This window comes from Helianthus annuus, chromosome 17, assembly GCF_002127325.2.
Source record: "Helianthus annuus cultivar XRQ/B chromosome 17, HanXRQr2.0-SUNRISE, whole genome shotgun sequence".
Taxonomy (NCBI): domain Eukaryota; kingdom Viridiplantae; phylum Streptophyta; class Magnoliopsida; order Asterales; family Asteraceae; genus Helianthus; species Helianthus annuus.
Window position 1 is genome coordinate 43,697,969 of NC_035449.2, and position 22,844 is coordinate 43,720,812.

The 22,844-nt window shown below is 36.8% G+C and overlaps 1 protein-coding gene across 1 annotated transcript; it reads right to left on the minus strand.

Moving 5' to 3' along the window:
• Positions 1-5,096: 5,096 nt before the first annotated feature.
• Positions 5,097-15,170, minus strand: LOC118488828. Its single transcript, XM_035986210.1, has 3 exons — positions 14,349-15,170; positions 5,891-6,140; positions 5,097-5,806 (listed from the first exon to the last, which is right to left on the minus strand). Exons 1-3 carry the CDS (start codon positions 15,168-15,170, stop codon positions 5,097-5,099), a joined length of 1,782 nt encoding a protein of 593 aa, XP_035842103.1.
• Positions 15,171-22,844: the final 7,674 nt, after the last annotated feature.

Below are 22,844 nucleotides of genomic sequence, written 5' to 3' on the forward strand. Positions count from 1 at the left end.
ACAATCAGAATCAGGATCAGGGCCCCTAAAACTCAGGGGGGGTAAACCCTAGCTAACGATTATCTTAATAACTTGTTGTCAAATTCGAATTTTGTAAAACTGTCAACTCAGCAAGGCTATACACGCAAAGGGCTACCCTATGGAGTAGGGTGACCCCTCGCGCCACGCGACGCCCATAAAGGTACCCCTCGCGTCATGCGAGGGGGGTCAAAATTCGTGTATAAATAGAGGGCATTGGCAATCGAAATTTGGCACTTGAACGACGTTAAAACTCAAATTAGACGCTGAGTTATAGCAGAAACAGTCCACAACACACACAAATCCCGAAACGCTGCTGCAAAACAGGGTAATAACTCGATCGCTATTACCATACAACGTCCAATCGATTGAAACTATCCAACAGATGTTTAAGTGCTGCCCACATTAGGGTTATACTTTGTCATTCGTCGTGATTTCAACTTAAATGTTTGAGTGTTGTCCAAATTCGGGCTATACTCTGTCATTCGTTGTGAATTCGCTGGATATTTAAGTATCGCACTTTGTCATTAGTTGTGAGGGTTTTAATCACGTGAATTGTCGTAACTGCTGTATTAGTTACTAACCCAGTTTGTGTGCATTATTGATTAAATTAGGTTAAACAAGGCTAATCAATAGGCTTATACACTGCTCGTTAAATCTGCAATGTGAGTCATTCTCTTTTTATCAACTGCTTTACAAAACTCCAAGTTATTTTCAAAGTTATAATTACAGGGATTAAGTCTATGTAATCACCAAATTACAGCCGGTATGTGGGGTTTTGTATACATTACTTATTTCCCGTCACCATTGGACAACGTGTTAGCCAAGGGGTGATCTGACCACAGTCACAGACACCATTTGGACAACGAGATAGCCAATGGGTAGTCGAGTGACAAATACTGTGGGTAGTTGGTTGATATCAGAAACATTGTAATCACCCTTAATACTGTGAATTATAGCAAATGTGTCGTTTTCAGTAAAATGAATGATTCACTCAGTATTTCCCCGCTGACAAAACCTTTTTAAAACATGTTTCAAGTGATCTGTTGTGATCCAAGAAAAGTGCCGTGAAGCACTACAAGCTTAGAGAAGTGGCTCAGTATAAATGAATAAAAGAAATATGTTTTGTAAAAATAAAGATTTCCTAGTGAAATCACCTTATTGTAAATTATAAGGTTTTATCCCTAAATTATGTAAACGGGTATTTTTAATATTAAAAGATCCTGTATTAAATACTTCCGTTGTCGCCTAATTAAATACCACGGGATTTCCTGCCTCGCGGCTCTAGACCGGGTCAAACCGGGGCCGAGGGCCGTGACAGCCTAGGCGCAAGGCGCAAAAAAAGCGTGGGCTTTTTTAAGAAAAGCGCACATAGAGAAAAAATATAAAAAATATGTTATGCTTTGAACATAAATAAGATTCCACATATAAAATTAAAAAAAAAACTATTATATATGCCATTAAGATCATGTAGCTAATAGTTAGTAGCAAAAGTTTAGGACTTATATGTTGTAAGTTTTGGGTGTGTGAATAAAAGTCTCAAAAGGTGGTAAATACTTTGTCCCACATTGGTGTGGGAACAAAGTGAATGGTTGTTTATAAGGTAAAGCCTTTACTACTCCATTGTAGCTTTATGACATGTTTTACCACAAGTCCTATCCGTGCGCAGGGGGGTGCAAAACTTGCATGTCTTTCCACCCCCAAAAACATTTATAAACATGTAAAATTGTAAAAAGTGGGGGTTATGAACTCACCTTGATCTCCTTGTGCAAAGTTAGCTAAGTGTGTATTCCATAGTGTCGTTCCAAGAATGTGAACTCGCTAGCATGCAACTATAGTATTCCTAACAGGGAATAACTGATCAGTTTCTAATTTAAACGTAGCTAAACTACGTGTCCGAGCTCTACCGAGTCGTTAACAAAACGACTCTACGAAGGAAGGTGTTAATATTTTGGTTTGAAATAACCAACTTATGGTTATTTGATCCCATTTGTAGTTTTCGTAGGAAATAACTAAATATATATACATATGTATATATATTCGAAACTCGACGTTTGAAATGAATATAATCGACTATGCTCATTTTATAAAAATATTCGTATTCTAGACTCTAGACGATTGAGATAAATATAAGTAATTATATTTATTTTATATGATTTTCCGAATACTAGACTTTTGAAATACGATTCCCGAATCGTTGACGTTAGGAATAAATATAAGACATTATATTTATTTTATAAAATATAATTTTCAACGTTTGGAATATATATAACTAATTATATTTATTTTATAAAGTAACACGAAGTACGACGTTGAAATAAATATAACAATTATATTTATTTTATTAAAAGCGTTCGAAAGTATTGATATTCGAAATACATATATACTTTATGTTCATTTGCAAAAGCGTTCGGAAGTATTGACATTCGAAATAAATACATTCGTTATATTTATTTTAAATGAGTATCGAGTTTCATTAGCTTATGACGTCGTCAAAATAAACATACTTTCGTATGAATTTTATAAGAACCTTGGACTTCGACAAGTGTCGTTTCTAGAATAAACTCATGTGTCGTGTTTCAGATTTTTATGAAAAATCGGACAGAGTTTCCTCTGTTTTTGGAATAACCCGACAAATGAAAGTTGTCGTATTTTATCAAAACTCAATTATAATTCAATCACTTCAAGTACTATATAATAAAATTTTATGAAATACGACAAAATAAAACGTAACCAATCACTAATCAATTCAGGTCGAGCTCGGTCGCGTAACTATCTAAAATTTAAACTAACGCAACAATAGTAATTCGCTACGTTTAAGTTGTTACCGGGTCTTGGTTTGACCGTCGATGACATGTTTGACCGTTTTTTACTCGAGTTGACTCGGGCCCTAACTGAGTTGACCCGAGTTAGCCGGCTGACCTGTTGACCATCTTTGACCGAGACCCGAAACTTTGACCCGCGCATAATCTGAGCCGAATATCAAAACTGTCCGAGTGAGTCTTCTGTTGACTAATGTTGACCTGAAGCCGAGTGTTGACCGAACAATGAGTTGACCCGCATCACTGACTTGACTCGTAAACTAGAAACAAAACAAACCAAGTCTTGAACTCGAACCTGTTAAACCCAAACCAGGGAAATTCGAAAACAAAACTTAGAAAAAAAATGAGATACCATCACTGCCTTAGTCGTTTGTCGTCGCCGGTGTGGCTCCGGTGACGGACGTACCATCAACATCAACAGAATCATCGATCATCATCACCATCACGATCCTCACTAACCTATTTGACTAAGTCGGACCCGAGTCGAAACCCGAGCCCATCCGTACGTTATTACTCGAGATGAAGGAAAAGAAAGAGAAAAAAATAACCAACAAGCTGAAAGGTGCTCACCGGAACTCTGCTGCACACCGTCACCGACGAACCGTCGCCGTAATCCAGACGATAACCACTGTCATCATCATCAATCTCAACTCGTCTTCATACTCTTAAACACCACGGAGGCATCACAGCTGCCGAAGTCTAATCAGCTACCCAGGTTATTCAAAACGGACATTGGAGGCCTGGATCGCGTTCGGAAACATCGGTTTAGGGGGGGTTCCGCTGTCAAAGTTCACCACCGCCGCCACCGTGAGTGGCGGCGCCGTCGTTCAGTCATCGCCGGCCACCGGGGGAGGGAGAGCAGTGAGAGATGCCGGGGTGGTTGTGGTGTGCACGCGGCCGTAAATCCGGCTCCGGCAACCGTCGATGGAAAGGGAGACGGGTGTAGGTAGTGGCTGCAAGGTGTGTGTGTGTGTGTGTGATGTTGAACTCGAGAGGCACAGACAGGATGTTGTATGTGTATTGTTAAGATGAATGAGAGATATGATGGATGTGTTTTTGTTTGAGGGTCAGGGTTTATGTATTTATTCTTGTGTCTTCAACACAAAACAAAAAGAAAAATATGGGGAATGGATGTGAGTCTGCTATTAGTTGAATGACAAAATTACACAAATTGTCCTTTAGTTATCAATCAAATTTCATCCTCTGTCCTTTGTCTTTAAAATGCACACTCCATGTCCTTTACGACTAAATTAAGCACACTCCATGTCCTTTAAGACTTAACCTCTGCCATGTGCCACTCATGTGAGAGGGCAAAAACGTCATTTTCAACTATTTATCTTCCCAAACTTCATTTATACAGACTGATTACCAATTTTTAACCAATTTCGCTGCACTTTTCGCTGCACTTTCGCTGCACTTTTCGCTGCACTTTCGCTGCACTTTTCGCTGCACTTTTCACTGCACTTTCGCTGCACTTTTGGCTGCACTTTTGCTGCACTTTTCGCTGCATTTTCGCTGCACTTTTGCTGCACTTTTTGCTACACTTTTCGCTGCACTTTCGCTGCACTTTTCGCTGTATTTTCGCTGCACTTTCGCTGCACTTTTCGCTGCATTTTCGCTGCACTTTGGCTGCACTTTGGCTGCACTTTTCGCTGCACTTTTCGCTGCACTTTTCGCTGCACTTTCGCTGCACTTTCGCTGCACTTTCGCTGCACTTTTCGCTGCATTTTCGCTGCACTTTTCACTGCACTTTGGCTGCACTTTTGCTGCACTTTTCGCTGCACTTTGGCTGCACTTTCGCTGCAAATATCTGATGCAGTATTGGCTTCACTTTGGCTGCACTTTGGCTGCAAATATCGGTTACATTAGACTCTTTAAGCATGCCACAGAATCTGATACATCACTTTGGCTGCAAATTGCTATGATGATTACTTACATATACTGAAACACATATCGTAAATAGGAATATGCAACCAGTTAATTAAGTAGCTAAAGTTATAATATAATAGCATAAAATTGCTGAAACACATATCGTAAAGAGGAATATGCAACCAGTTAATTAAGAAGCTAAAGTTATAATATAACAGCATAAACTCATCACAGATAAATGGTTTAAACCAACCAAAAGACAGTTTTAAGCCATACATAGAAAAAGTTTTTAAACCGAAAGACATACTAAAAGACTACGGTAACATCCAAAACATGGTTTAAACCAACCAAAAGATAGTTTTAAGCCATACAAACTGCAGTAACATCCTAAGACTGTTCTTGTCCCTTGCAGGTCCTGCTATTATGCCTTGCTTTGCCACACTTGGAACAAGTCTTTATAGTCCCCCTCTTTGAAAGTCTTCCACCTTTTGTTGCCTCTTCCAACTCAATTGTTGACTTCTTTCTGGCCTTTTTGGGCCTACCAATAGGCTTGTGATACTTGGGTGCTGTCAGAATGGTTGGGATATTAGTCTTAGGCCATAATGTCCTGCCATTGATTGGATAAATCTTGAACCTATACACCTGCTTCCACCTCTCCATTGTGTAAACTGGATGAACATATGTCTCTGGCAATTCTATTCCTCTACCACCATACATATTCTTGTTCCATATAGCAGCAACTACATGTTTACATGGCAACCCTGTGATCTCCCATTTTCTGCAAGTACAAGATCTCCTTTTCAAATCCACCACAACACCAAAACCAGTTGGGCCTTTAACCTGATAATGGTCTTCTCCATTCCAGATGACTGAACACCTACTTGCTTGATGTTTTATCTCTTCAAACTTTTTGTTACCATACGGTGTTAACAATCCATCACAACCATCTTGAACTCTAAGTACATTCACAATTCTTCTCATCAAATACTCCCTGATGAACTCCAAAAGTGTGATAACAGGCTTGTCTCTTGCATCCAGTATCTTTGAATTAAAAACTTCACACATGTTGTTTAATATTACATCTGAAAGTGCCCTACCTGGATAAATTTTCATTTCAAAAAGTAACTAATTGATGCTTTTAGTTTAGATGGGATGCTAGACATCAATAGTATATCGCTTACCAGAGAAGTGTGATTTTGACCAATGTTTAGGATGGATGCTAGACAACCATATTTGTGCTTGAGCATTGAATGCTTTGAGTTCTTGCATGTTTTCTTCAAAGTACTCAATAGTTGATGATGTGGCCAATTTCCAAATCATATCTTTGTAGGCTTTTCCCTTAAATGTTATCTTCATATTCTCATGAATATGTCTTAGGCAGTACCTGTGTTCTGCATATGGGAACACCTTTTGTATTGCTGGGATAATGCCCTATTTTGAAACAATCAACATAAGTAATGGTAATCAACACATAAAAGCTAAATATCACCAAACAACAAAGTAATAATAGGAGTTACCTTTTGCCTGTCACTAATGAAGGTAAAGTATGTGTAACGTCTTGCTTTTTCATACTTTCCATAATTAGAAAGCTCGCCTTGTAATGCTATTTTTGGAAATCTTGTATTATTGTAGTCGTCTTTTCGTTGTAAAATCCGAGACTTGGATCATAAATAAAATTCGTATTTCTTTAAATTCACCATCTACATATTCATACATGTTCATACGTTCGAATTCATTGTACATCGAATCCTTATTTGTAATTCATACTTATACTTATTCACGATGCATGTCCATGCTTGTCCTTATATTGTTGATACCTAAAAACCCCTAATAATATGCTTATTTATACAACGGTTAATCATCTAATATGTGACATATACTTGTCACTTACAAACATGTTGCATACTTGTACATTACACTTTTTACCTAGTTAAATCATGTTTTATTTCATATTTCACCTTGTTACAAGTTAGGGGAAACATTGTTGCATATTATTACATAACTTAATTAACAAAATTACTCATTATAATGTTTTAAAAAATAAAAAAAATAAAGAAATATGGCAGCCCCAATTCAGCAATTCAGCCCCATATAGTTGGGTTTTGTGGGCTAGTTTCAAGGTGTAACCCCTTCTAAACACTTCCAAAGCCCAACCCATTGAAACCCTAATCCTTCCCCCTATAAATACCACTTATAACCAGCCTCCCTACCACTTTTGCAACACTAAAAACTCTCAAAACATCCTCCAAACCATAGCTGAAAGCAAAGGTTCGAGCAGATTGACACCCCTTCACGAAAATGAGCATAACTCACTCAATTCTTATCCGATTCACTTGATTCTTTTTCCTACTTGCTTGGATAATCATGGGGTTCGATTCCTAGACTTCTCCTTGGAGAAATCAGACCTGGAAATGCCCCGAAATAGTCCATAAACTTTCTGTTTGATTTTTATGTTCTTCAAAACTTGTTTAAACCTATGCAACTTGTGTCTAACACATCTCATGCCTATGTCCTAATGCTTACAACTTATCCAATGGTTGGTTAAGCTTAAAAACAAGGTTGAGACATTTGAAATCAGAGGATTAAACCTCATAAACTTGGTGTTTTGTCTAGGGTTTCAACCCACAAATCATGTCAAACATAGTCTTTGATACATGAGTGATTATGGAACAACTTGGGTTATCCAAACATACAATCCTCACATGATTTGGTGATTTCTATTAGTTAGTTTACTTTACATACATGTAAAGACCTTAGTTCATGACCCTCCTTGGTTGTTTTTACATCAAGTGTAGTGGTGAACATCAAAGGGGTACCTAAATGGAAGCCTTGTCTTCCTACCCCATCCATGACACCCATGACTCAACTTGAGGTACCTAAATGAAGATGTAATCTTCTACCTCTTACCTGAATACTTGAACATTTGGACTTAATAATATGTGTATAATATACGACCTACATACTATCTATGTACACTCGAATCTTTGATGTTGAAATCATATTCATTTGTCAAAGTAGTAGGTTATCATCTAAGGACCTAAACCTTGTTATGATTCTTATGGGTGTTCAACTCATAAAATCATTATAACCCATGAGGTTACCAAGTGTCATACAAGTGTTATGTGTGAAGATGAATATTTTGATATAATATTTTCATGTCACTTTCATTCCAAATCTCGACTCTAAACATGCTTGAACTTAAACCCTTACGCATTCAACCTTCCAACCTCGGCAACTTTGTCACATTGGATAATCGGAAAACATATGCAAACTTTGTGAGTATACTCGTATTCCCCTTTTACTTTTATCACTTTTGGGGTGTAACATGTTTTATCTATCAACAAACTTACACATAAACATTTTGCTTAAACACATGAACATTCCTATAACATGCTTGTATACGTGATGGCTTGATACTTTAAACTTGGGTGATTCTTATGTGTTGAACTTATCATTAACTTCGTACGAGCCAAACCGTGACATATGTAGCGTTATAGGATTAACGACCCGCCCTTTATCATCGGTTATGTCATGAGCATATTGCGTTTTCTTGGTTTGATATGTTAGACACATGCCATGTTTAAATGTTTATCTTGAATCACATGCTTGCTATGAGGAATTGTTCAAACTTATCTTTTACTATGTACGTATCAAACTTGTATACTCGCCTTTGCTTTTGCATTGAACTTTATTTTAAACATGTTACAGGTTGAGGACGATGATGCTATGAAATGAAGTAGCGTTGATGCCTAGATACACATATAGACGTTTAGGTTTAATCGTTGTATCAATGTTGATTATGTTGTATTGTATTTCCTTTGAACTTGATGTTATTTGATTTCTTTGTAATGTTGACAAAAGAATTATGAAATGAAATCGGTTTATTAAATATTGTCACAAATAGCGTTATGATGACTCTAGCAATCTTCACACTTCGTCTCATCCCGATGTTTCCGCCATTGGTTGGGGTGTGACAGATTGGTATCAGAGCCATAACTATAGGGAATTAGGAAAAGTAGGAATGCTTTAACCTAGTCTATAGTTCTAGAGCTTTATTCGTATGTTTTACTTGAAATTACTAGCATGCTATCTTATTTGCTTTTATTTCTTCTCTTTTGATCTTGTAAGCATATGTGTCACTTGTTGGTTAACACTTAACATGCTATACTTGATTTTATTATGTGTTAATACTTGTTTCTTCATTTTATCCTTTATGTGTGTTCTTGACATACTTTTTATGCGTTAATATTCGTTTCATCATTTCACTTTTATTCTGATGTTCTTGACATGTTATACTTGTTTGTTTAATCTTTAATATACACTTTTCCTCACGCGTTTTACTCGATTATTCTAAATCCGACAACACACATATTACACAAACGAGACGAGTTCACCAAAATAGGCGTGAAACCCATAATTTGGTGAACAACTCTCAATCCATCCACTTTCCTTTTTCTTTTACACGAAATTCACCATCAAGTTAGGAGTGAAATCCTCACCTTGATGGAGAAGTTCAAATTTCAAATTCTAGTGGACCCTCGTCAAAGTGTCGAAATTAAATTTTGACCCGACGAGTACCAACCACACTTAGGATACGAAACCGTCAAGTTAGGGGTGAAACCCGCACCTTGGCGACTAGTTCCACTCCTTGATTTTTTTCATAAATCCCGCCAAGTCTCAAAATTTCGATTGATTTGGGACATGTAGTAACCGGAAGGGTAAATACCGTTAACCGACTTGTCGGCGAGAGTATTTTACCTATTAGGCCAAAGCATGCTCCTCAAATTCAAAAGACTTTTCGACCACTTTGGTTAGTCAAAGTTCCGTTTGGAACACTCCAAACTTTGGTCAAACATGTGTTTCTATTATTTATTTATACGATGCAATCTTTCAAACTCGAGTTTACTTTCGATTTCTCTTTTCACACACACAACATATTGAACCTTTTCCATACATTTATGCATATGCATGATTTCATATAATTTAAATTCGTTTTCCTTGTAACGACAAGTGGAGAAATATCATCGAGATGGGAGTGACTTCCTTACCTTGACGATTAGCTCCACTCCCTTTTCCTTAAAACGACCTCACCAACGAGTTAGGGGTGATTCCCTAACTTAGGTGACCGTTACCAAAACTTCTCTTTCGAAACATCTTATTATGCAAACTCGATCATACTTTATACCCAAATTGTTTAATGTTATTTAAAAATACCCACTCATACAGATTTCGAAATACATTGTTTTATCAAACGTACTTTTTATTCTACAATCTATTTTCACTCAACTCATATATGCGAAATTCATAATCATGTCTTAAAACGTTTTATTGCTCGAACTTCAAAACCTTACGAAATGCTACCTATCAATTTAATCGGTTCAATGAAACTCTTGCCCATGAACTTCATATTCGACTTAATCACTAAAACACGCCCACCTTCTACTTTTAATCAAAATCCAACCAACCTTTCCCAAATACTTATAAGATCTTATAGAAGTTATATGATTGTTTTACCAAATACCCTTTCCAACACCAACAAATCAATTGTTATTTTATTTTTATTTCTAAGTCCTTTTGCTAAATTTCCCTTCTAAAGATCCTAGTTTTCACAAGGACCTCCTAAATTCATAATTTCTTATTTGATGAAACGAACTTACTTTTTAACGAAAACCTTTTTCCTACACCAATTTACAAAACACGCGGGCAAGAAGTCTTCATGGGAACTGACAATCTTTGACTTACATGAAAAAAAAAATTTAACAAAAGTAGCATTTCAATCATTACAAAAATACATTATGCTTAACCAATTAGTACTTTATATCCTCTTACATACACAACTATATTCTACCCTTTCAACCAAGGTCAACCTAATTTTGATTCGATAAACTCAATGTTTCATTTAAACAACTATACATGCATATCATCGTACACATTTTGGTCGATACCTCGCGATAACATCATTTATATCATTCGTATTTACATACTCGACCTTTTGAATGTTTTATACACTTAGATCCGTGGTGTCCCAACAAACACTATTTACGCAATATTTATTTTTCATACCTACACCTATGTTCATACGTCTTATGCTTGTACTTATACGCATACTACTTATACGTTTTACGCTTCTACTTGTACACATACTACTTACACGTTTTATGTTTATGCTCATACATACATGCGTATTCATACTTAAACTTATGCTCATACTTTCATCCTTACTCATGATTCATACATTCGTACCTATACGCGAGCGCAACCCGAGGGATTCGCTTGCGTGGGTCCCAACTTAAACATGGACTTGCTTATATACTACATTCTTGTACGTACACATTCTAAATTTTTTTTATGTATACCCCGATTCATACACAACTAGTACAAGCTATGCGGATCATGCGACGATCAAAATAATCACGGGTGCACACGGGATTATAGTGATAGGCGTATGAGAACCATAGAGTGTGCTACTGCGTATGGTAATACACGGAACGTAACATGACACCGAAGACGAAACGGACGTAACATGGTCAAAACATGGTGGATACGCCGCTGGTACTTCCTATATATAAGTGTTTTCACCATGTTACCAAACTTTCGTAAAACGTGCCATGAGAAATTCAGTGTTTTACAGACCTTTTGGACCTAATACAAGCTTTAAACAACTCACAAACGCATCATATCCGATTATCCATGCCGAGACTTCATCTTTAACACGCTACTTTCGTCTATCTAATACTTATATCATTCATATACTTGCATTCATTTAGTGTCAATTGTTCACCCCATACTCCTATTATTCTACATTATCCTTTCTTTCATATGAACCCCATTCACATTCAAACTTATTTAAACTCCTTTGCCTATGCGCACGCATACCCGTTTTACCTATGCTTAAACGCCTCTACCCATTTTAGTCAAACAAATTCCTATCCTATCGTTCTTCAAAATTTCGTACTTTTCTAAACGTTTCAAAACTCCCAAGTCTCGATTCTTTTAGCCAAAATGCTTTTTCTCCAAGGTCTTCCTCTTGAATAAATTTCGGGATGAAATTTCCTAAAGGATGGGAGACTGTAACGCCCTGCTTTTTCATACTTTCCATAATTAGAAAGCTCGCCTTGTAATGCTATTTTTGGAAATCTTGTATTATTGTAGTCGTCTTTTCGTTGTAAAATCCGAGACTTGGATCATAAATAAAATTCGTACTTCTTTAAATTCACCATCTACATATTCATACATGTTCATACGTTCGAATTCATTATACATCGAATCCTTATTTGTAATTCATACTTATACTTATTCACGATGCATGTCCATGCTTGTCCTTATATTGTTGATACCTAAAAACCCCTAATAATATGCTTATTTATACAACGGTTAATCATCTAATATGTGACATATACTTGTCACTTACAAACATGTTGCATACTTGTACATTACACTTTTTACCTAGTTAAATCATGTTTTATTTCATATTTCACCTTGTTACAAGTTAGGGGAAACATTGTTGCATATTATTACACAACTTAATTAACAAAATTACTCATTATAATGTTTTAAAAAATAAAAAAAATAAAGAAATATGGCAGCCCCAATTCAGCAAAATTCAGCCCCATATAGTTGGGTTTTGTGGGCTAGTTTCAAGGTGTAACCCCTTCTAAACACTTCCAAAGCCCAACCCATTGAAACCCTAATCCTTCCCCCTATAAATACCACTTATAACCAGCCTCCCTACCACTTTTGCAACACTAAAAACTCTCAAAACATCCTCCAAACCGTAGCTGAAAGCAAAGGTTCGAGCAGATTGACAACCCTTCACGAAAATGAGTATAACTCACTCAATTCTTATCCGATTCACTTGATTCTTTTTCCTACTTGCTTGGATAATCATGGGGTTCGATTCCTAGACTTCTCCTTGGAGAAATCAGACCTGGAAATGCCCTGAAATAGTCCATAAACTTTCTGTTTGATTTTTATGTTCTTCAAAACTTGTTTAAACCTATGCAACTTGTGTCTAACACATCTCATGCCTATGTCCTAATGCTTACAACTTATCCCATGGTTGGTTAAGCTTAAAAACAAGGTTGAGACATTTGAAATCAGAGGATTAAAACTCATAAACTTGGTGTTTTGTCTAGGGTTTCAACCCACAAATCATGTCAAACATAGTCTTTGATACATGAGTGATTATGGAACAACTTGGGTTGTCCAAACATACAATCCTCACATGATTTGGTGATTTCTATTAGTTAGTTTACTTTACATACATGTAAAGACCTTAGTTCATGACCCTCCTTGGTTGTTTTTACATCAAGTGTAGTGGTGAACATCAAAGGGGTACCTAAATGGAAGCCTTGTCTTCCTACCCCATCCATGACACCCATGACTCAACTTGAGGTACCTAAATGAAGATGTAATATTCTACCTCTTACTTGAATACTTGAACATTTGGACTTAATAATATGTGTATAATATACGACCTACATACTATCTATGTACACTCGAATCTTTGATGTTGAAATCATATTCATTTGTCAAAGTAGTAGGTTATCATCTAAGGACCTAAACCTTGTTATGATTCTTATGGGTGTTTAACTCATAAAATCATTATAACCCATGAGGTTACCAAGTGTCATACAAGTGTTATGTGTGAAGATGAATATTTTGATATAATATTTTCATGTCACTTTCATTCCAAATCTCGACTCTAAACATGCTTGAACTTAAACCCTTACGCATTCAACCTTCCAACCTCGGCAACTTTGTCACATTGGATAATCGGAAAACATATGCAAACTTTGTGAGTATACTCGTATTCCCCTTTTACTTTTATCACTTTTGGGGTGTAACATGTTTTATCTATCAACAAACTTACACATGAACATTTTGCTTAAACACATGAACATTCCTATAACATGCTTGTATACGTGATGGCTTGATACTTTAAACTTGGGTGATTCTTATGTGTTGAACTTATCATTAACTTCGTACGAGCCAAACCGTGACATATGTAGTGCTATAGGATTAACGACCCGCCCTTTATCATCGGTTATGTCATGAGCATATTGCGTTTTCTTGGTTTGATATGTTAGACACATGCCATGTTTAAATGTTTATCTTGAATCACATGCTTGCTATGAGGAATTGTTCAAACTTATCTTTTACTATGTACGTATCAAACTTGTATACTCGCCTTTGCTTTTGCATTGAACTTTATTTTAAACATGTTACAGGTTGAGGACGATGATGCTATGAAATGAAGTAGCGTTGATGCCTAGATACACATATAGACGTTTAGGTTTAATCGTTGTATCAATGTTGATTATGTTGTATTGTATTTCCTTTGAACTTGATATTATTTGATTTCTTTGTAATGTTGACAAAAGAATTATGAAATGAAATCGGTTTATTAAATATTGTCACAAATAGCGTTATGATGACTCTAGCAATCTTCACACTTCGTCTCATCCCGATGTTTCCGCCATTGGTTGGGGTGTGACAGTATGAGTTATGATCCAAGTCTATATCATCACCAAGGCATTGGAGGAACCAGGTCCAAGAATCTAAATTTTCAGCCTCAACTATTGCATAGGATAGTGGGTATATCCCATTGTTAGGGTCAACACCCACAGCACTCAGAACCTGACCAGGGTAGGGACCCTTTATAAAAGCACCATCAAGACCTAATAATGGCCTACCAATAGCCTTAAACCCCTGCTTTAGTGAGCCCAAACATACATAAATTCTTCTGAACTTTCTAGTGTTAGATCTTGGATCTGTGCATGGTTCTACCTCAATTTTAACTGTAGTACCTGGGTTTGTCTTCACAAGTTCAGCACAATAATCCCTAAGAACACTGTATTGTGCTTCATAATCACCATGTAGTTGTGCAAGTGCTTTATTTTTTGCTCTAAAAGCTTTCATTCTAGAGACCTCTACTTGATACTTTCTATGAAACTGATCCTGAAGTGCCTTTACAGGAATAGTTGGATTTTCCTCAATCTGCTCCATTAATTGTTTATAGAGAAAAGTTGAAGTACAATGATAAACAGATCTACTTTCAAGACACTTATGTTTAGTGACTAAGGTCTTGACCATCCAAGTCTCAGCATTTTTTTCTTTGGATACCAAAATAATCCAAGGGCATTCCTTCTTTTGAGGGTCTGACTTATTTCCCCTCTCACCAACATTTTTGTCTTTAATGTTGTCTTGACTACCACTAGCACATTTAGAAGATGATTGCACATTGTGTCCTTTTCTTTTTGAAGATGACTTGTCACCTTGGTTTTTAACATATTTCCCATTAGACTTGTCACCTTGTTTTCTAACACTTTTCCCCTTAGACTTGGCACCACAAATATCAATTTGACTGTATACCCCAACTTCATCAACATGAAAGTTAGGTAATTGGCCCTTGCAAACAGCCCTAACTCTTGACAGATCATCCTTCACAATAGTATTCATCAACTTCTTCTTGTTGAATGTTTGTACGAGTGTGACTCTCCATTTTCGTCCAGCTCTCAGAATGGTTGAACTAGGGTTTTGTGGAGTATTAATTGTGAAATTGGTAATCAGTGTATAAATGAAGTGTGGGAAGAGAAATGGTTGAAAATGACGTTTTTGCCCTCTCACATGAGTGGCACATGGCAGAGGTTAAGTCTTAAAGGACATAGAGTGTGCTTAATTTAGTCGTAAAGGACATGGAGTGTGCATTTTAAAGACAAAGGACAAAGGATGAAATTTGATAGATAACTAAAGGACAATTTGTATAATTTAGTCTAGTTGAATAGAAGAAAGGAATGGCCAAGTTCCTTTTTCTTATTTTAATATTTTCATGTATCATCACATCAAACAATTAAGAAAGGGTATGGTTATTTACATGTTTGAGATAAAAAGTACAAAAGTTGATATAAATACGGGTGTGGTCTACGATCTCAATAGGGAAGGAGAGAGGTGAAAGAGTTTTGATTAGATGCTGGAAGGTGTTTGTCGTGTATAATTTGAGTTATCTTTTCGTAGGTGAATTAAATGATGAGGAATAATATGCACCATATATGTACCTATATATTCATATAGGTAGATGTATATGATTATTGTTTTAAAAGAAGAGGTAAGTGGCAAACACATAAAAAAACACTATTTGTTATTTTCTTTTAAACGTTTGTTAATCGCGTAATTAGAAGGCCGTTAATTACAGGTTGTCACATTCTCCCCCTGTTGCAGAAATTTCGTCCTCGAAATTAAGTCTATGTTATCTCCTCAGAGTTGTGTCGTTCCTAGGTAAGTCCGAATAATAACAAGTGAATGACCGTGTAATCGAACCAAACTTGTTCAGATTATGTGATTGCAAGAACATTTTGCATCAATAGGAACCTAATGGTTTAACTGATTTTGTTCTAGAAATCGATGTCAAGTGAACGAGATGTTGTGATACTATCACCAATGTGACTAGGTTTACTGGGTTCAACAAAAGAGTAATTGTAGAAAACGTAGAATAAGGAGCGATCAAAGATCGAGTCACAAGATAGATTGTACAGGAGTGTCGAGTACGTAACTGAGTGAAGCTCCCATGATATCCCTATATTGTTGACTTTCAGAAAGTCAACTGTCTCGTTTACACACTTTAAACTTTTAAACATGTATTCATCTAAATATGGTAGGGCATATAATTAATATCTTACATATTTCATACTCGTATTGTATGACATGTACAATTTACGTGAACGTTCACTAACTTCAAATCAATTTTTGAAACAATAGAATTTACTATCAACGGAATCTAGCGTTGGTTGTTGTATGATTGGAACTTGAATCAACAGGCACAAATGGATAGTATCATGAAATGATTTGTCAACTAATGAACCAATAAAAGGATAAGATAAAATCAACGTGTTGACATTGTTGAGTTGCAAGGATACACCGAAAGGAAATACAACCGAACCTGGTGTATCATCGTCCTAATACATAGTTGCATTAAGACTACTTAAATGATGTGTCAAACGAAAAGCATATACAGTTTCGCATGAGACGGCTGATCGTGATTAGCACAAGCTTCAAGTTTATACCGACGCCACAAGGTGTCGTAGTGAATGAAACAATTCAATAATAGCGGTGATCGAACAAGTATCACCTGTGTTTTGCGTGAAACGCTCGATTATGATTAGCCCAAGCTACAAGTTTATACCGACCCCACAAGGTGTCGTAGTGATTGAAATAATTCAATAATAGCGGTGATCAAACAAATATCACCATGTTTGAAATCAAATGAAGGCTCAACGAAGTAAATCTGAATGTTTGTTTCAAACAAATCTCATAGGATTTTTAATTGAAATGAACCAAATAAATATTGTTTTTCGATTGAAGAAGAAAAAGTAATGAATATCACAAGATGTCCGATCGTACTAAAAGAATCGTTAAGAGGTACACCGAAATATGACATGAACTTGTGTACCATTATCTTAATACACGATTGTATTAAGACCGCTGTAATATGACAATTCAGCAAAACGGATTTAATACAAATAAACAAATAAATAAATAACTAAATCCGTGCATGATGTGTGCAAACGAGATTAGCGCAAGCTTCAAATTTGTGAGTACGTCGCCACAAGGTGATCGTGATCAAGGAAACAATTCAACGAAGTCGAAGACCAAACAAGCTTATTATGATTCGATACAAATGAAGTTCCTGTTGGAATTATTTCGAATATGAGGACACAAGTCCATCACATGGAATCTTGAATTGAATATATATTACGAACAAGTTCGATCAATTGAACTTGGTTGAAACATAATCCAACAATGAATTCATATCTCGATAAGAAAAGTTTCGACATGGTTACAACAACAAAAAAAAAACATGTATACCACTAAAAAGAAAATGAGTTTTCAAAGAAATCCGTTGACTCGATACCAAGGAGTCAACATTTTGCAATAATGTGGGTCGTCTAGAATACAATGCAAAGATTTAGTATAGCGAAATAATATATGAGATGTTGACAAAACAACCATTCGAAGTGAAACAACATGCGTAGCAAACAATGCATGTGTAGCGTACGAATTTGTCAAGAAATAAGCAATGAGTGTTCGCTATCATGAAATAAAATCTTGGTGATGCAATGACCATTAGGCGGAGTAGAAACGCAAAAATCTACTCACTATATGCAAGAAGTCGAAATTTCAACAAAAGAAATTTAAGGACTTTACCTGGAAGTTCACGTGATGATTGGTTGTTATGTGACATTACCATAGAATGTTGTACGTAGCATAATCGCCATGAATGAAGTAGGGAGAATGCGAAGACATGTGACTTCTTTTGCAGCGCCAATAGTTGTGAGTCTTATTAGAGTAAGTATAGATTCTTGTGAAATACCAGTTAAATGTACCTCAGCGTGATTCATGTCATTTGCAGGATCACGTGGCAAATTGTTGCATTTCGAGCAGTAATTCTCTCGCCGACAGAATTAGCATCATTGTTGTTGTGCCCAAGTGTGTTTTCTAAAGGCATTACCTCGAAAGTCATGTGTGATGTACTTCGACATCCGCTGACGTATAGTTTATGTTTCGCGTATAGTTGCGCAATAGCGTTTCGTTCCACGTAGGTTACCTGTTCGGGTAAGTAAGATAGCATAGACGACATAATATAATGGCGCTTACCCGAGTTGATAGTCACGATTTCTAAGTGAGGACCTTCTATGAGTATCGACACAAGCTTTCCAAAGGTCCTAAATGCGTGTTATACAAAACTCTCAAAGTTTTGATTTTTGTGTGTAATTGTTTCGTGTAACGTGTATCAACACAACACTCGTGTATGTTTAAAACCAAAAATTGTTGACTCATTGTTTTCGGCAACGGTTGGAACCCATATTCGAGTCCTAGGCGTTTTGTATGTGCTCAAGTCTTAATGATCTAAGTCCCCAGAGGATAGTAAGATTAAAGCTTAGGTATTTCTACAAAAACCTAGTTCGCTGAAACCTATGGCTCTGATACCAATCTGTCACACCCCGAAATTATCAGAGCTGGCGTGACTGGACCGGTATCTTCATTGCACAGCGGAAGCAAAAAGCTAAGACTTCTAAACAGTGAACGCCCGCTAGGTACTCGAAATCCCGTGGGTTCTCCTACTCCAACCGTTCCATAGTTTTGAAAATGTAACCTGAGAAAGAACATGCGAAAAAGTCAACATAAAGTTGAGCGAGTTCATAGTTTGTTTTGAAAAGATTTAAAATAAATCTTTTTGATAACCGGTTTAAAAGTTGTTGAGAAAACATAATAGAATATCTTTTTCTCGGTATATCATATGAAAACTGTGAGTCTAGCCCACGAGAATCTTTGTGCATTGCACGAGAGAGAATGGGCCGAGCCCAAAAGAATCTTTGTAAGCAGGACCAACACGTCCTCTTACTTGTACGTAAGTTGAAAACATTATCAAAGTTTGTAAATACATGTATTATGAGTTTGCGTCAAATGAATATTAAAAACATTTGAAAGTTATAGTGTTGTAAGTTGGTATGTAAAGCGTCTATGAACATGTTGATCATTAATGTTTCGCGAGGACATTAATATATGCGACGACATAGGAGGTACTCAACCCGTGTAGGCAAATTTTTAGTGTCGAATCACCTCGACTTGGACACAACAGCACTCTAAGTGGTCACCCATGGACCGTGAGTGGGGCTCGCCCGTACCCATTAGATCTAACCTTTGTTCCTTGGTCCTCAAAAGGATTAATGGCACCTCAGTTACAGCCTATGCTCACATGATCTAAGAGTTCATTCCATAACTTGATCATACCTAAGTTTGACATGTGTTTCCTCCCGAAAGTTGTAAACCAAAACGTTGAAAGAAAAGGGGGACATGGTCTCACTGAGTTGTCTCGTTTTTCGTATGCAGGCCAACCCAGTCCTGTTGTTGTAACTAGGACATTCTCGTCACTAGTCTTGAAAATCATGCATGTTTTGAAAATACGCAATTGCTTTGTAAAACCGGTATGTTTAGTATAAATCGTTCGTAAACCATTTGAGTTCCTTGAAATCCATTCGCAATATGGTTTAGAAATATGAGTTTTCGTTCAACGAAAAGTTGTTTACTTTTGCAAAACTTGCATGTCTTTCCACCCCCGAAAACATTTATAAACATGTAAAACTGTAAAAAGTGGGGGTTATGAACTCACCTTGATCTCCTTGTGCAAAGCTAGCTAAGTGTGTATTCCATAGTGTCGTTCCAAGAATGTGAACTCGCTAGCATGCAACTATAGTATTCCTACCAGGGAATAACTTATCAGTTTCTTATTTAAACGTAGCTAAACTACATGTCCGAGCTCTACCGAGTCGTTAACAAAACGACTCTACGAAGGAAGGTGTTAATATTTTGGTTTGAAATAACCAACTTATGGTTATTTGATCCCATTTGTAGTTTTCGTAGGAAATAACTAAATATATATACATATGTATATATATTCGAAACTCGACGTTTGAAATGAATATAATCGACTATGCTCATTTTATAAAAATATTCGTATTCTAGACTCTAGACGATTGAGATAAATATAAGTAATTATATTTATTTTATATGATTTTCCGAATACTAGACTTTTGAAATACGATTCCCGAATCGTTGACGTTAGGAATAAATATAAGACATTATATTTATTTTATAAAATATAATTTTCGACGTTTGGAATACATATAACTAATTATATTTATTTTATAAAGTAACACGAAGTACGACGTTGAAATAAATATAACAATTATATATATTTTATTAAAAGCGTTCGAAAGTATTGATATTCGAAATACATATATACTTTATGTTCATTTGCAAAAGCGTTCGGAAGTATTGACATTCGAAATAAATACATTCGTTATATTTATTTTAAATGAGTATCGAGTTTCATTAGCTTATGACGTCGTCAAAATAAACATACTTTCGTATGAATTTTATAAGAACCTTGGACTTCGACAAGTGTCGTTTCTAGAATAAACTCATGTGTCGTGTTTCAGATTTTTATGAAAAATCGGACAGAGTTTCCTCTGTTTTTGGAATAACCCGACAAATGAAAGTTGTCGTATTTTATCAAAACTCAATTATAATTCAATCACTTCAAGTACTATATAATAAAATTTTATGAAATACGACAAAATAAAACGTAACCAATCACTAATCAATTCGGGTCGAGCTCGGTCGCGTAACTATCTAAAATTTAAACTAACGTAACAATAGTAATTCGCTACGTTTAAGTTGTTACCGGGTCTTGGTTTGACCGTCGATGACATGTTTGACCGTTTTTTACTCGAGTTAACTCGGGTGTTGACCGAGTTGACCCGGGCCCTAACTGAGTTGACCCGAGTTAGCCGGCTGACCTGTTGACCATCTTTGACCGAGACCCGAAACTTTGACCCGCGCATAATCTGAGCCGAATATCAAAACTGTCCGAGTGAGTCTTCTGTTGACTAATGTTGACCTGAAGCCGAGTGTTGACCGAACAATGAGTTGACCCGCATCACTGACTTGACTCGTAAACTAGAAACAAAACAAACCAAGTCTTGAACTCGAACCTGTTGAACCCAAACCAGGGAAATTCGAAAACAAAACTTAGAAAAAAAATGAGATACCATCACTGCCTTAGTCGTTTGTCGTCGCCGGTGTGGCTCCGGTGACGGACGTACCATCAACATCAACAGAATCATCGATCATCATCACCATCACGATCCTCACTAACCTATTTGACTATGTTGGACCCGAGTCGAAACCCGAGCCCATCCGTACGTTATTACTCGAGATGAAGGAAAAGAAAGAGAAAAAAATAACCAACAAGCTGAAAGGTGCTCACCGGAACTCTGCTGCACACCGTCACCGGCGAACCGTCGCCGTAATCCAGACGATAACCACTGTCATCATCATCAATCTCAACTCGTCTTCATACTCTTCAACACCACGGAGGCATCACAGTTGCCGAAGTCTAATCAGCTACCCAGGTTATTCAAAACGGACATTGGAGGCCTGGATCGCGTTCGGAAACATCGGTTTAGGGGGGTTCCGCTGTCAAAGTTCACCACCGCCGCCACCGTGAGTGGCGGCGCCGTCGTTCAGTCATCGCCGGCCACCGGGGGAGGGAGAGCAGTGAGAGATGCCGGGGTGGTTGTGGTGTGCACGCGGCCGTAAATCCGACTCCGGCAACCGTCGATGGAAAGGGAGACGGGTGTAGGTAGTGGCTGCAAGGTGTGTGTGTGTGTGTGATGTTGAACTCGAGAGGCACAGACAGGATGTTGTATGTGTATTGTTAAGATGAATGAGAGATATGATGGCTGTGTTTTTGTTTGAGGGTCAGGGTTTATGTATTTATTCTTGTGTCTTCAACACAAAACAAAAAGAAAAATATGGGGAATGGATGTGAGTCTGCTATTATTTGAATAGAAGAAAGGAATGGCCAAGTTCCTTTTTCGTATTTTAATATTTTCATGTATCATCACATCAAACAATTAAGAAAGGGTATGGTTATTTACATGTTTGAGATAAAAAGTACAAAAGTTGATATAAATACGGGTGTGGTCTACGATCTCAATAGGGAAGGAGAGAGGTGAAAGAGTTTTGATTAGATGTTGGAAGGTGTTTGTCGTGTATAATTTGAGTTATCTTTTCATAGGTGAATTAAATGATGAGGAATAATATGCACCATATATGTACCTATATATTCATATAGGTAGATATATATGATTATTGTTTTAAAAGAAGAGGTAAGTGGCAAACACATAAAAAAAACACTATTTGTTATTTTCTTTTAAACGTTTGTTAATCGCGTAATTAGAAGGCCGTTAATTACAGGTTGTCACAATATGTCTGTCGACTTCGTCTTGTATCGAGTCTTGTACTAGATTAGAAAGATCAGGGCACGAAATACGAGAAATGTGGGTTTGAGACCATTTCGCACGAAATGGGTCTTGCCCATTTCGTACGAAATCAACTGCCTATATATAGTTGCCTTGTTCATTTCATTTGTAACTTTTGGATTCCGGTAGCGAAGCTCTGCCGAAGTGTCTACTCGCTGTAAAACGCTGTTATTTCAATCAAAAAGATAATTAGAGTGTAAATCAAGCTGTTTCAAAGTCGATACGTTAGTTTCCGCCTCTCGTATTGATC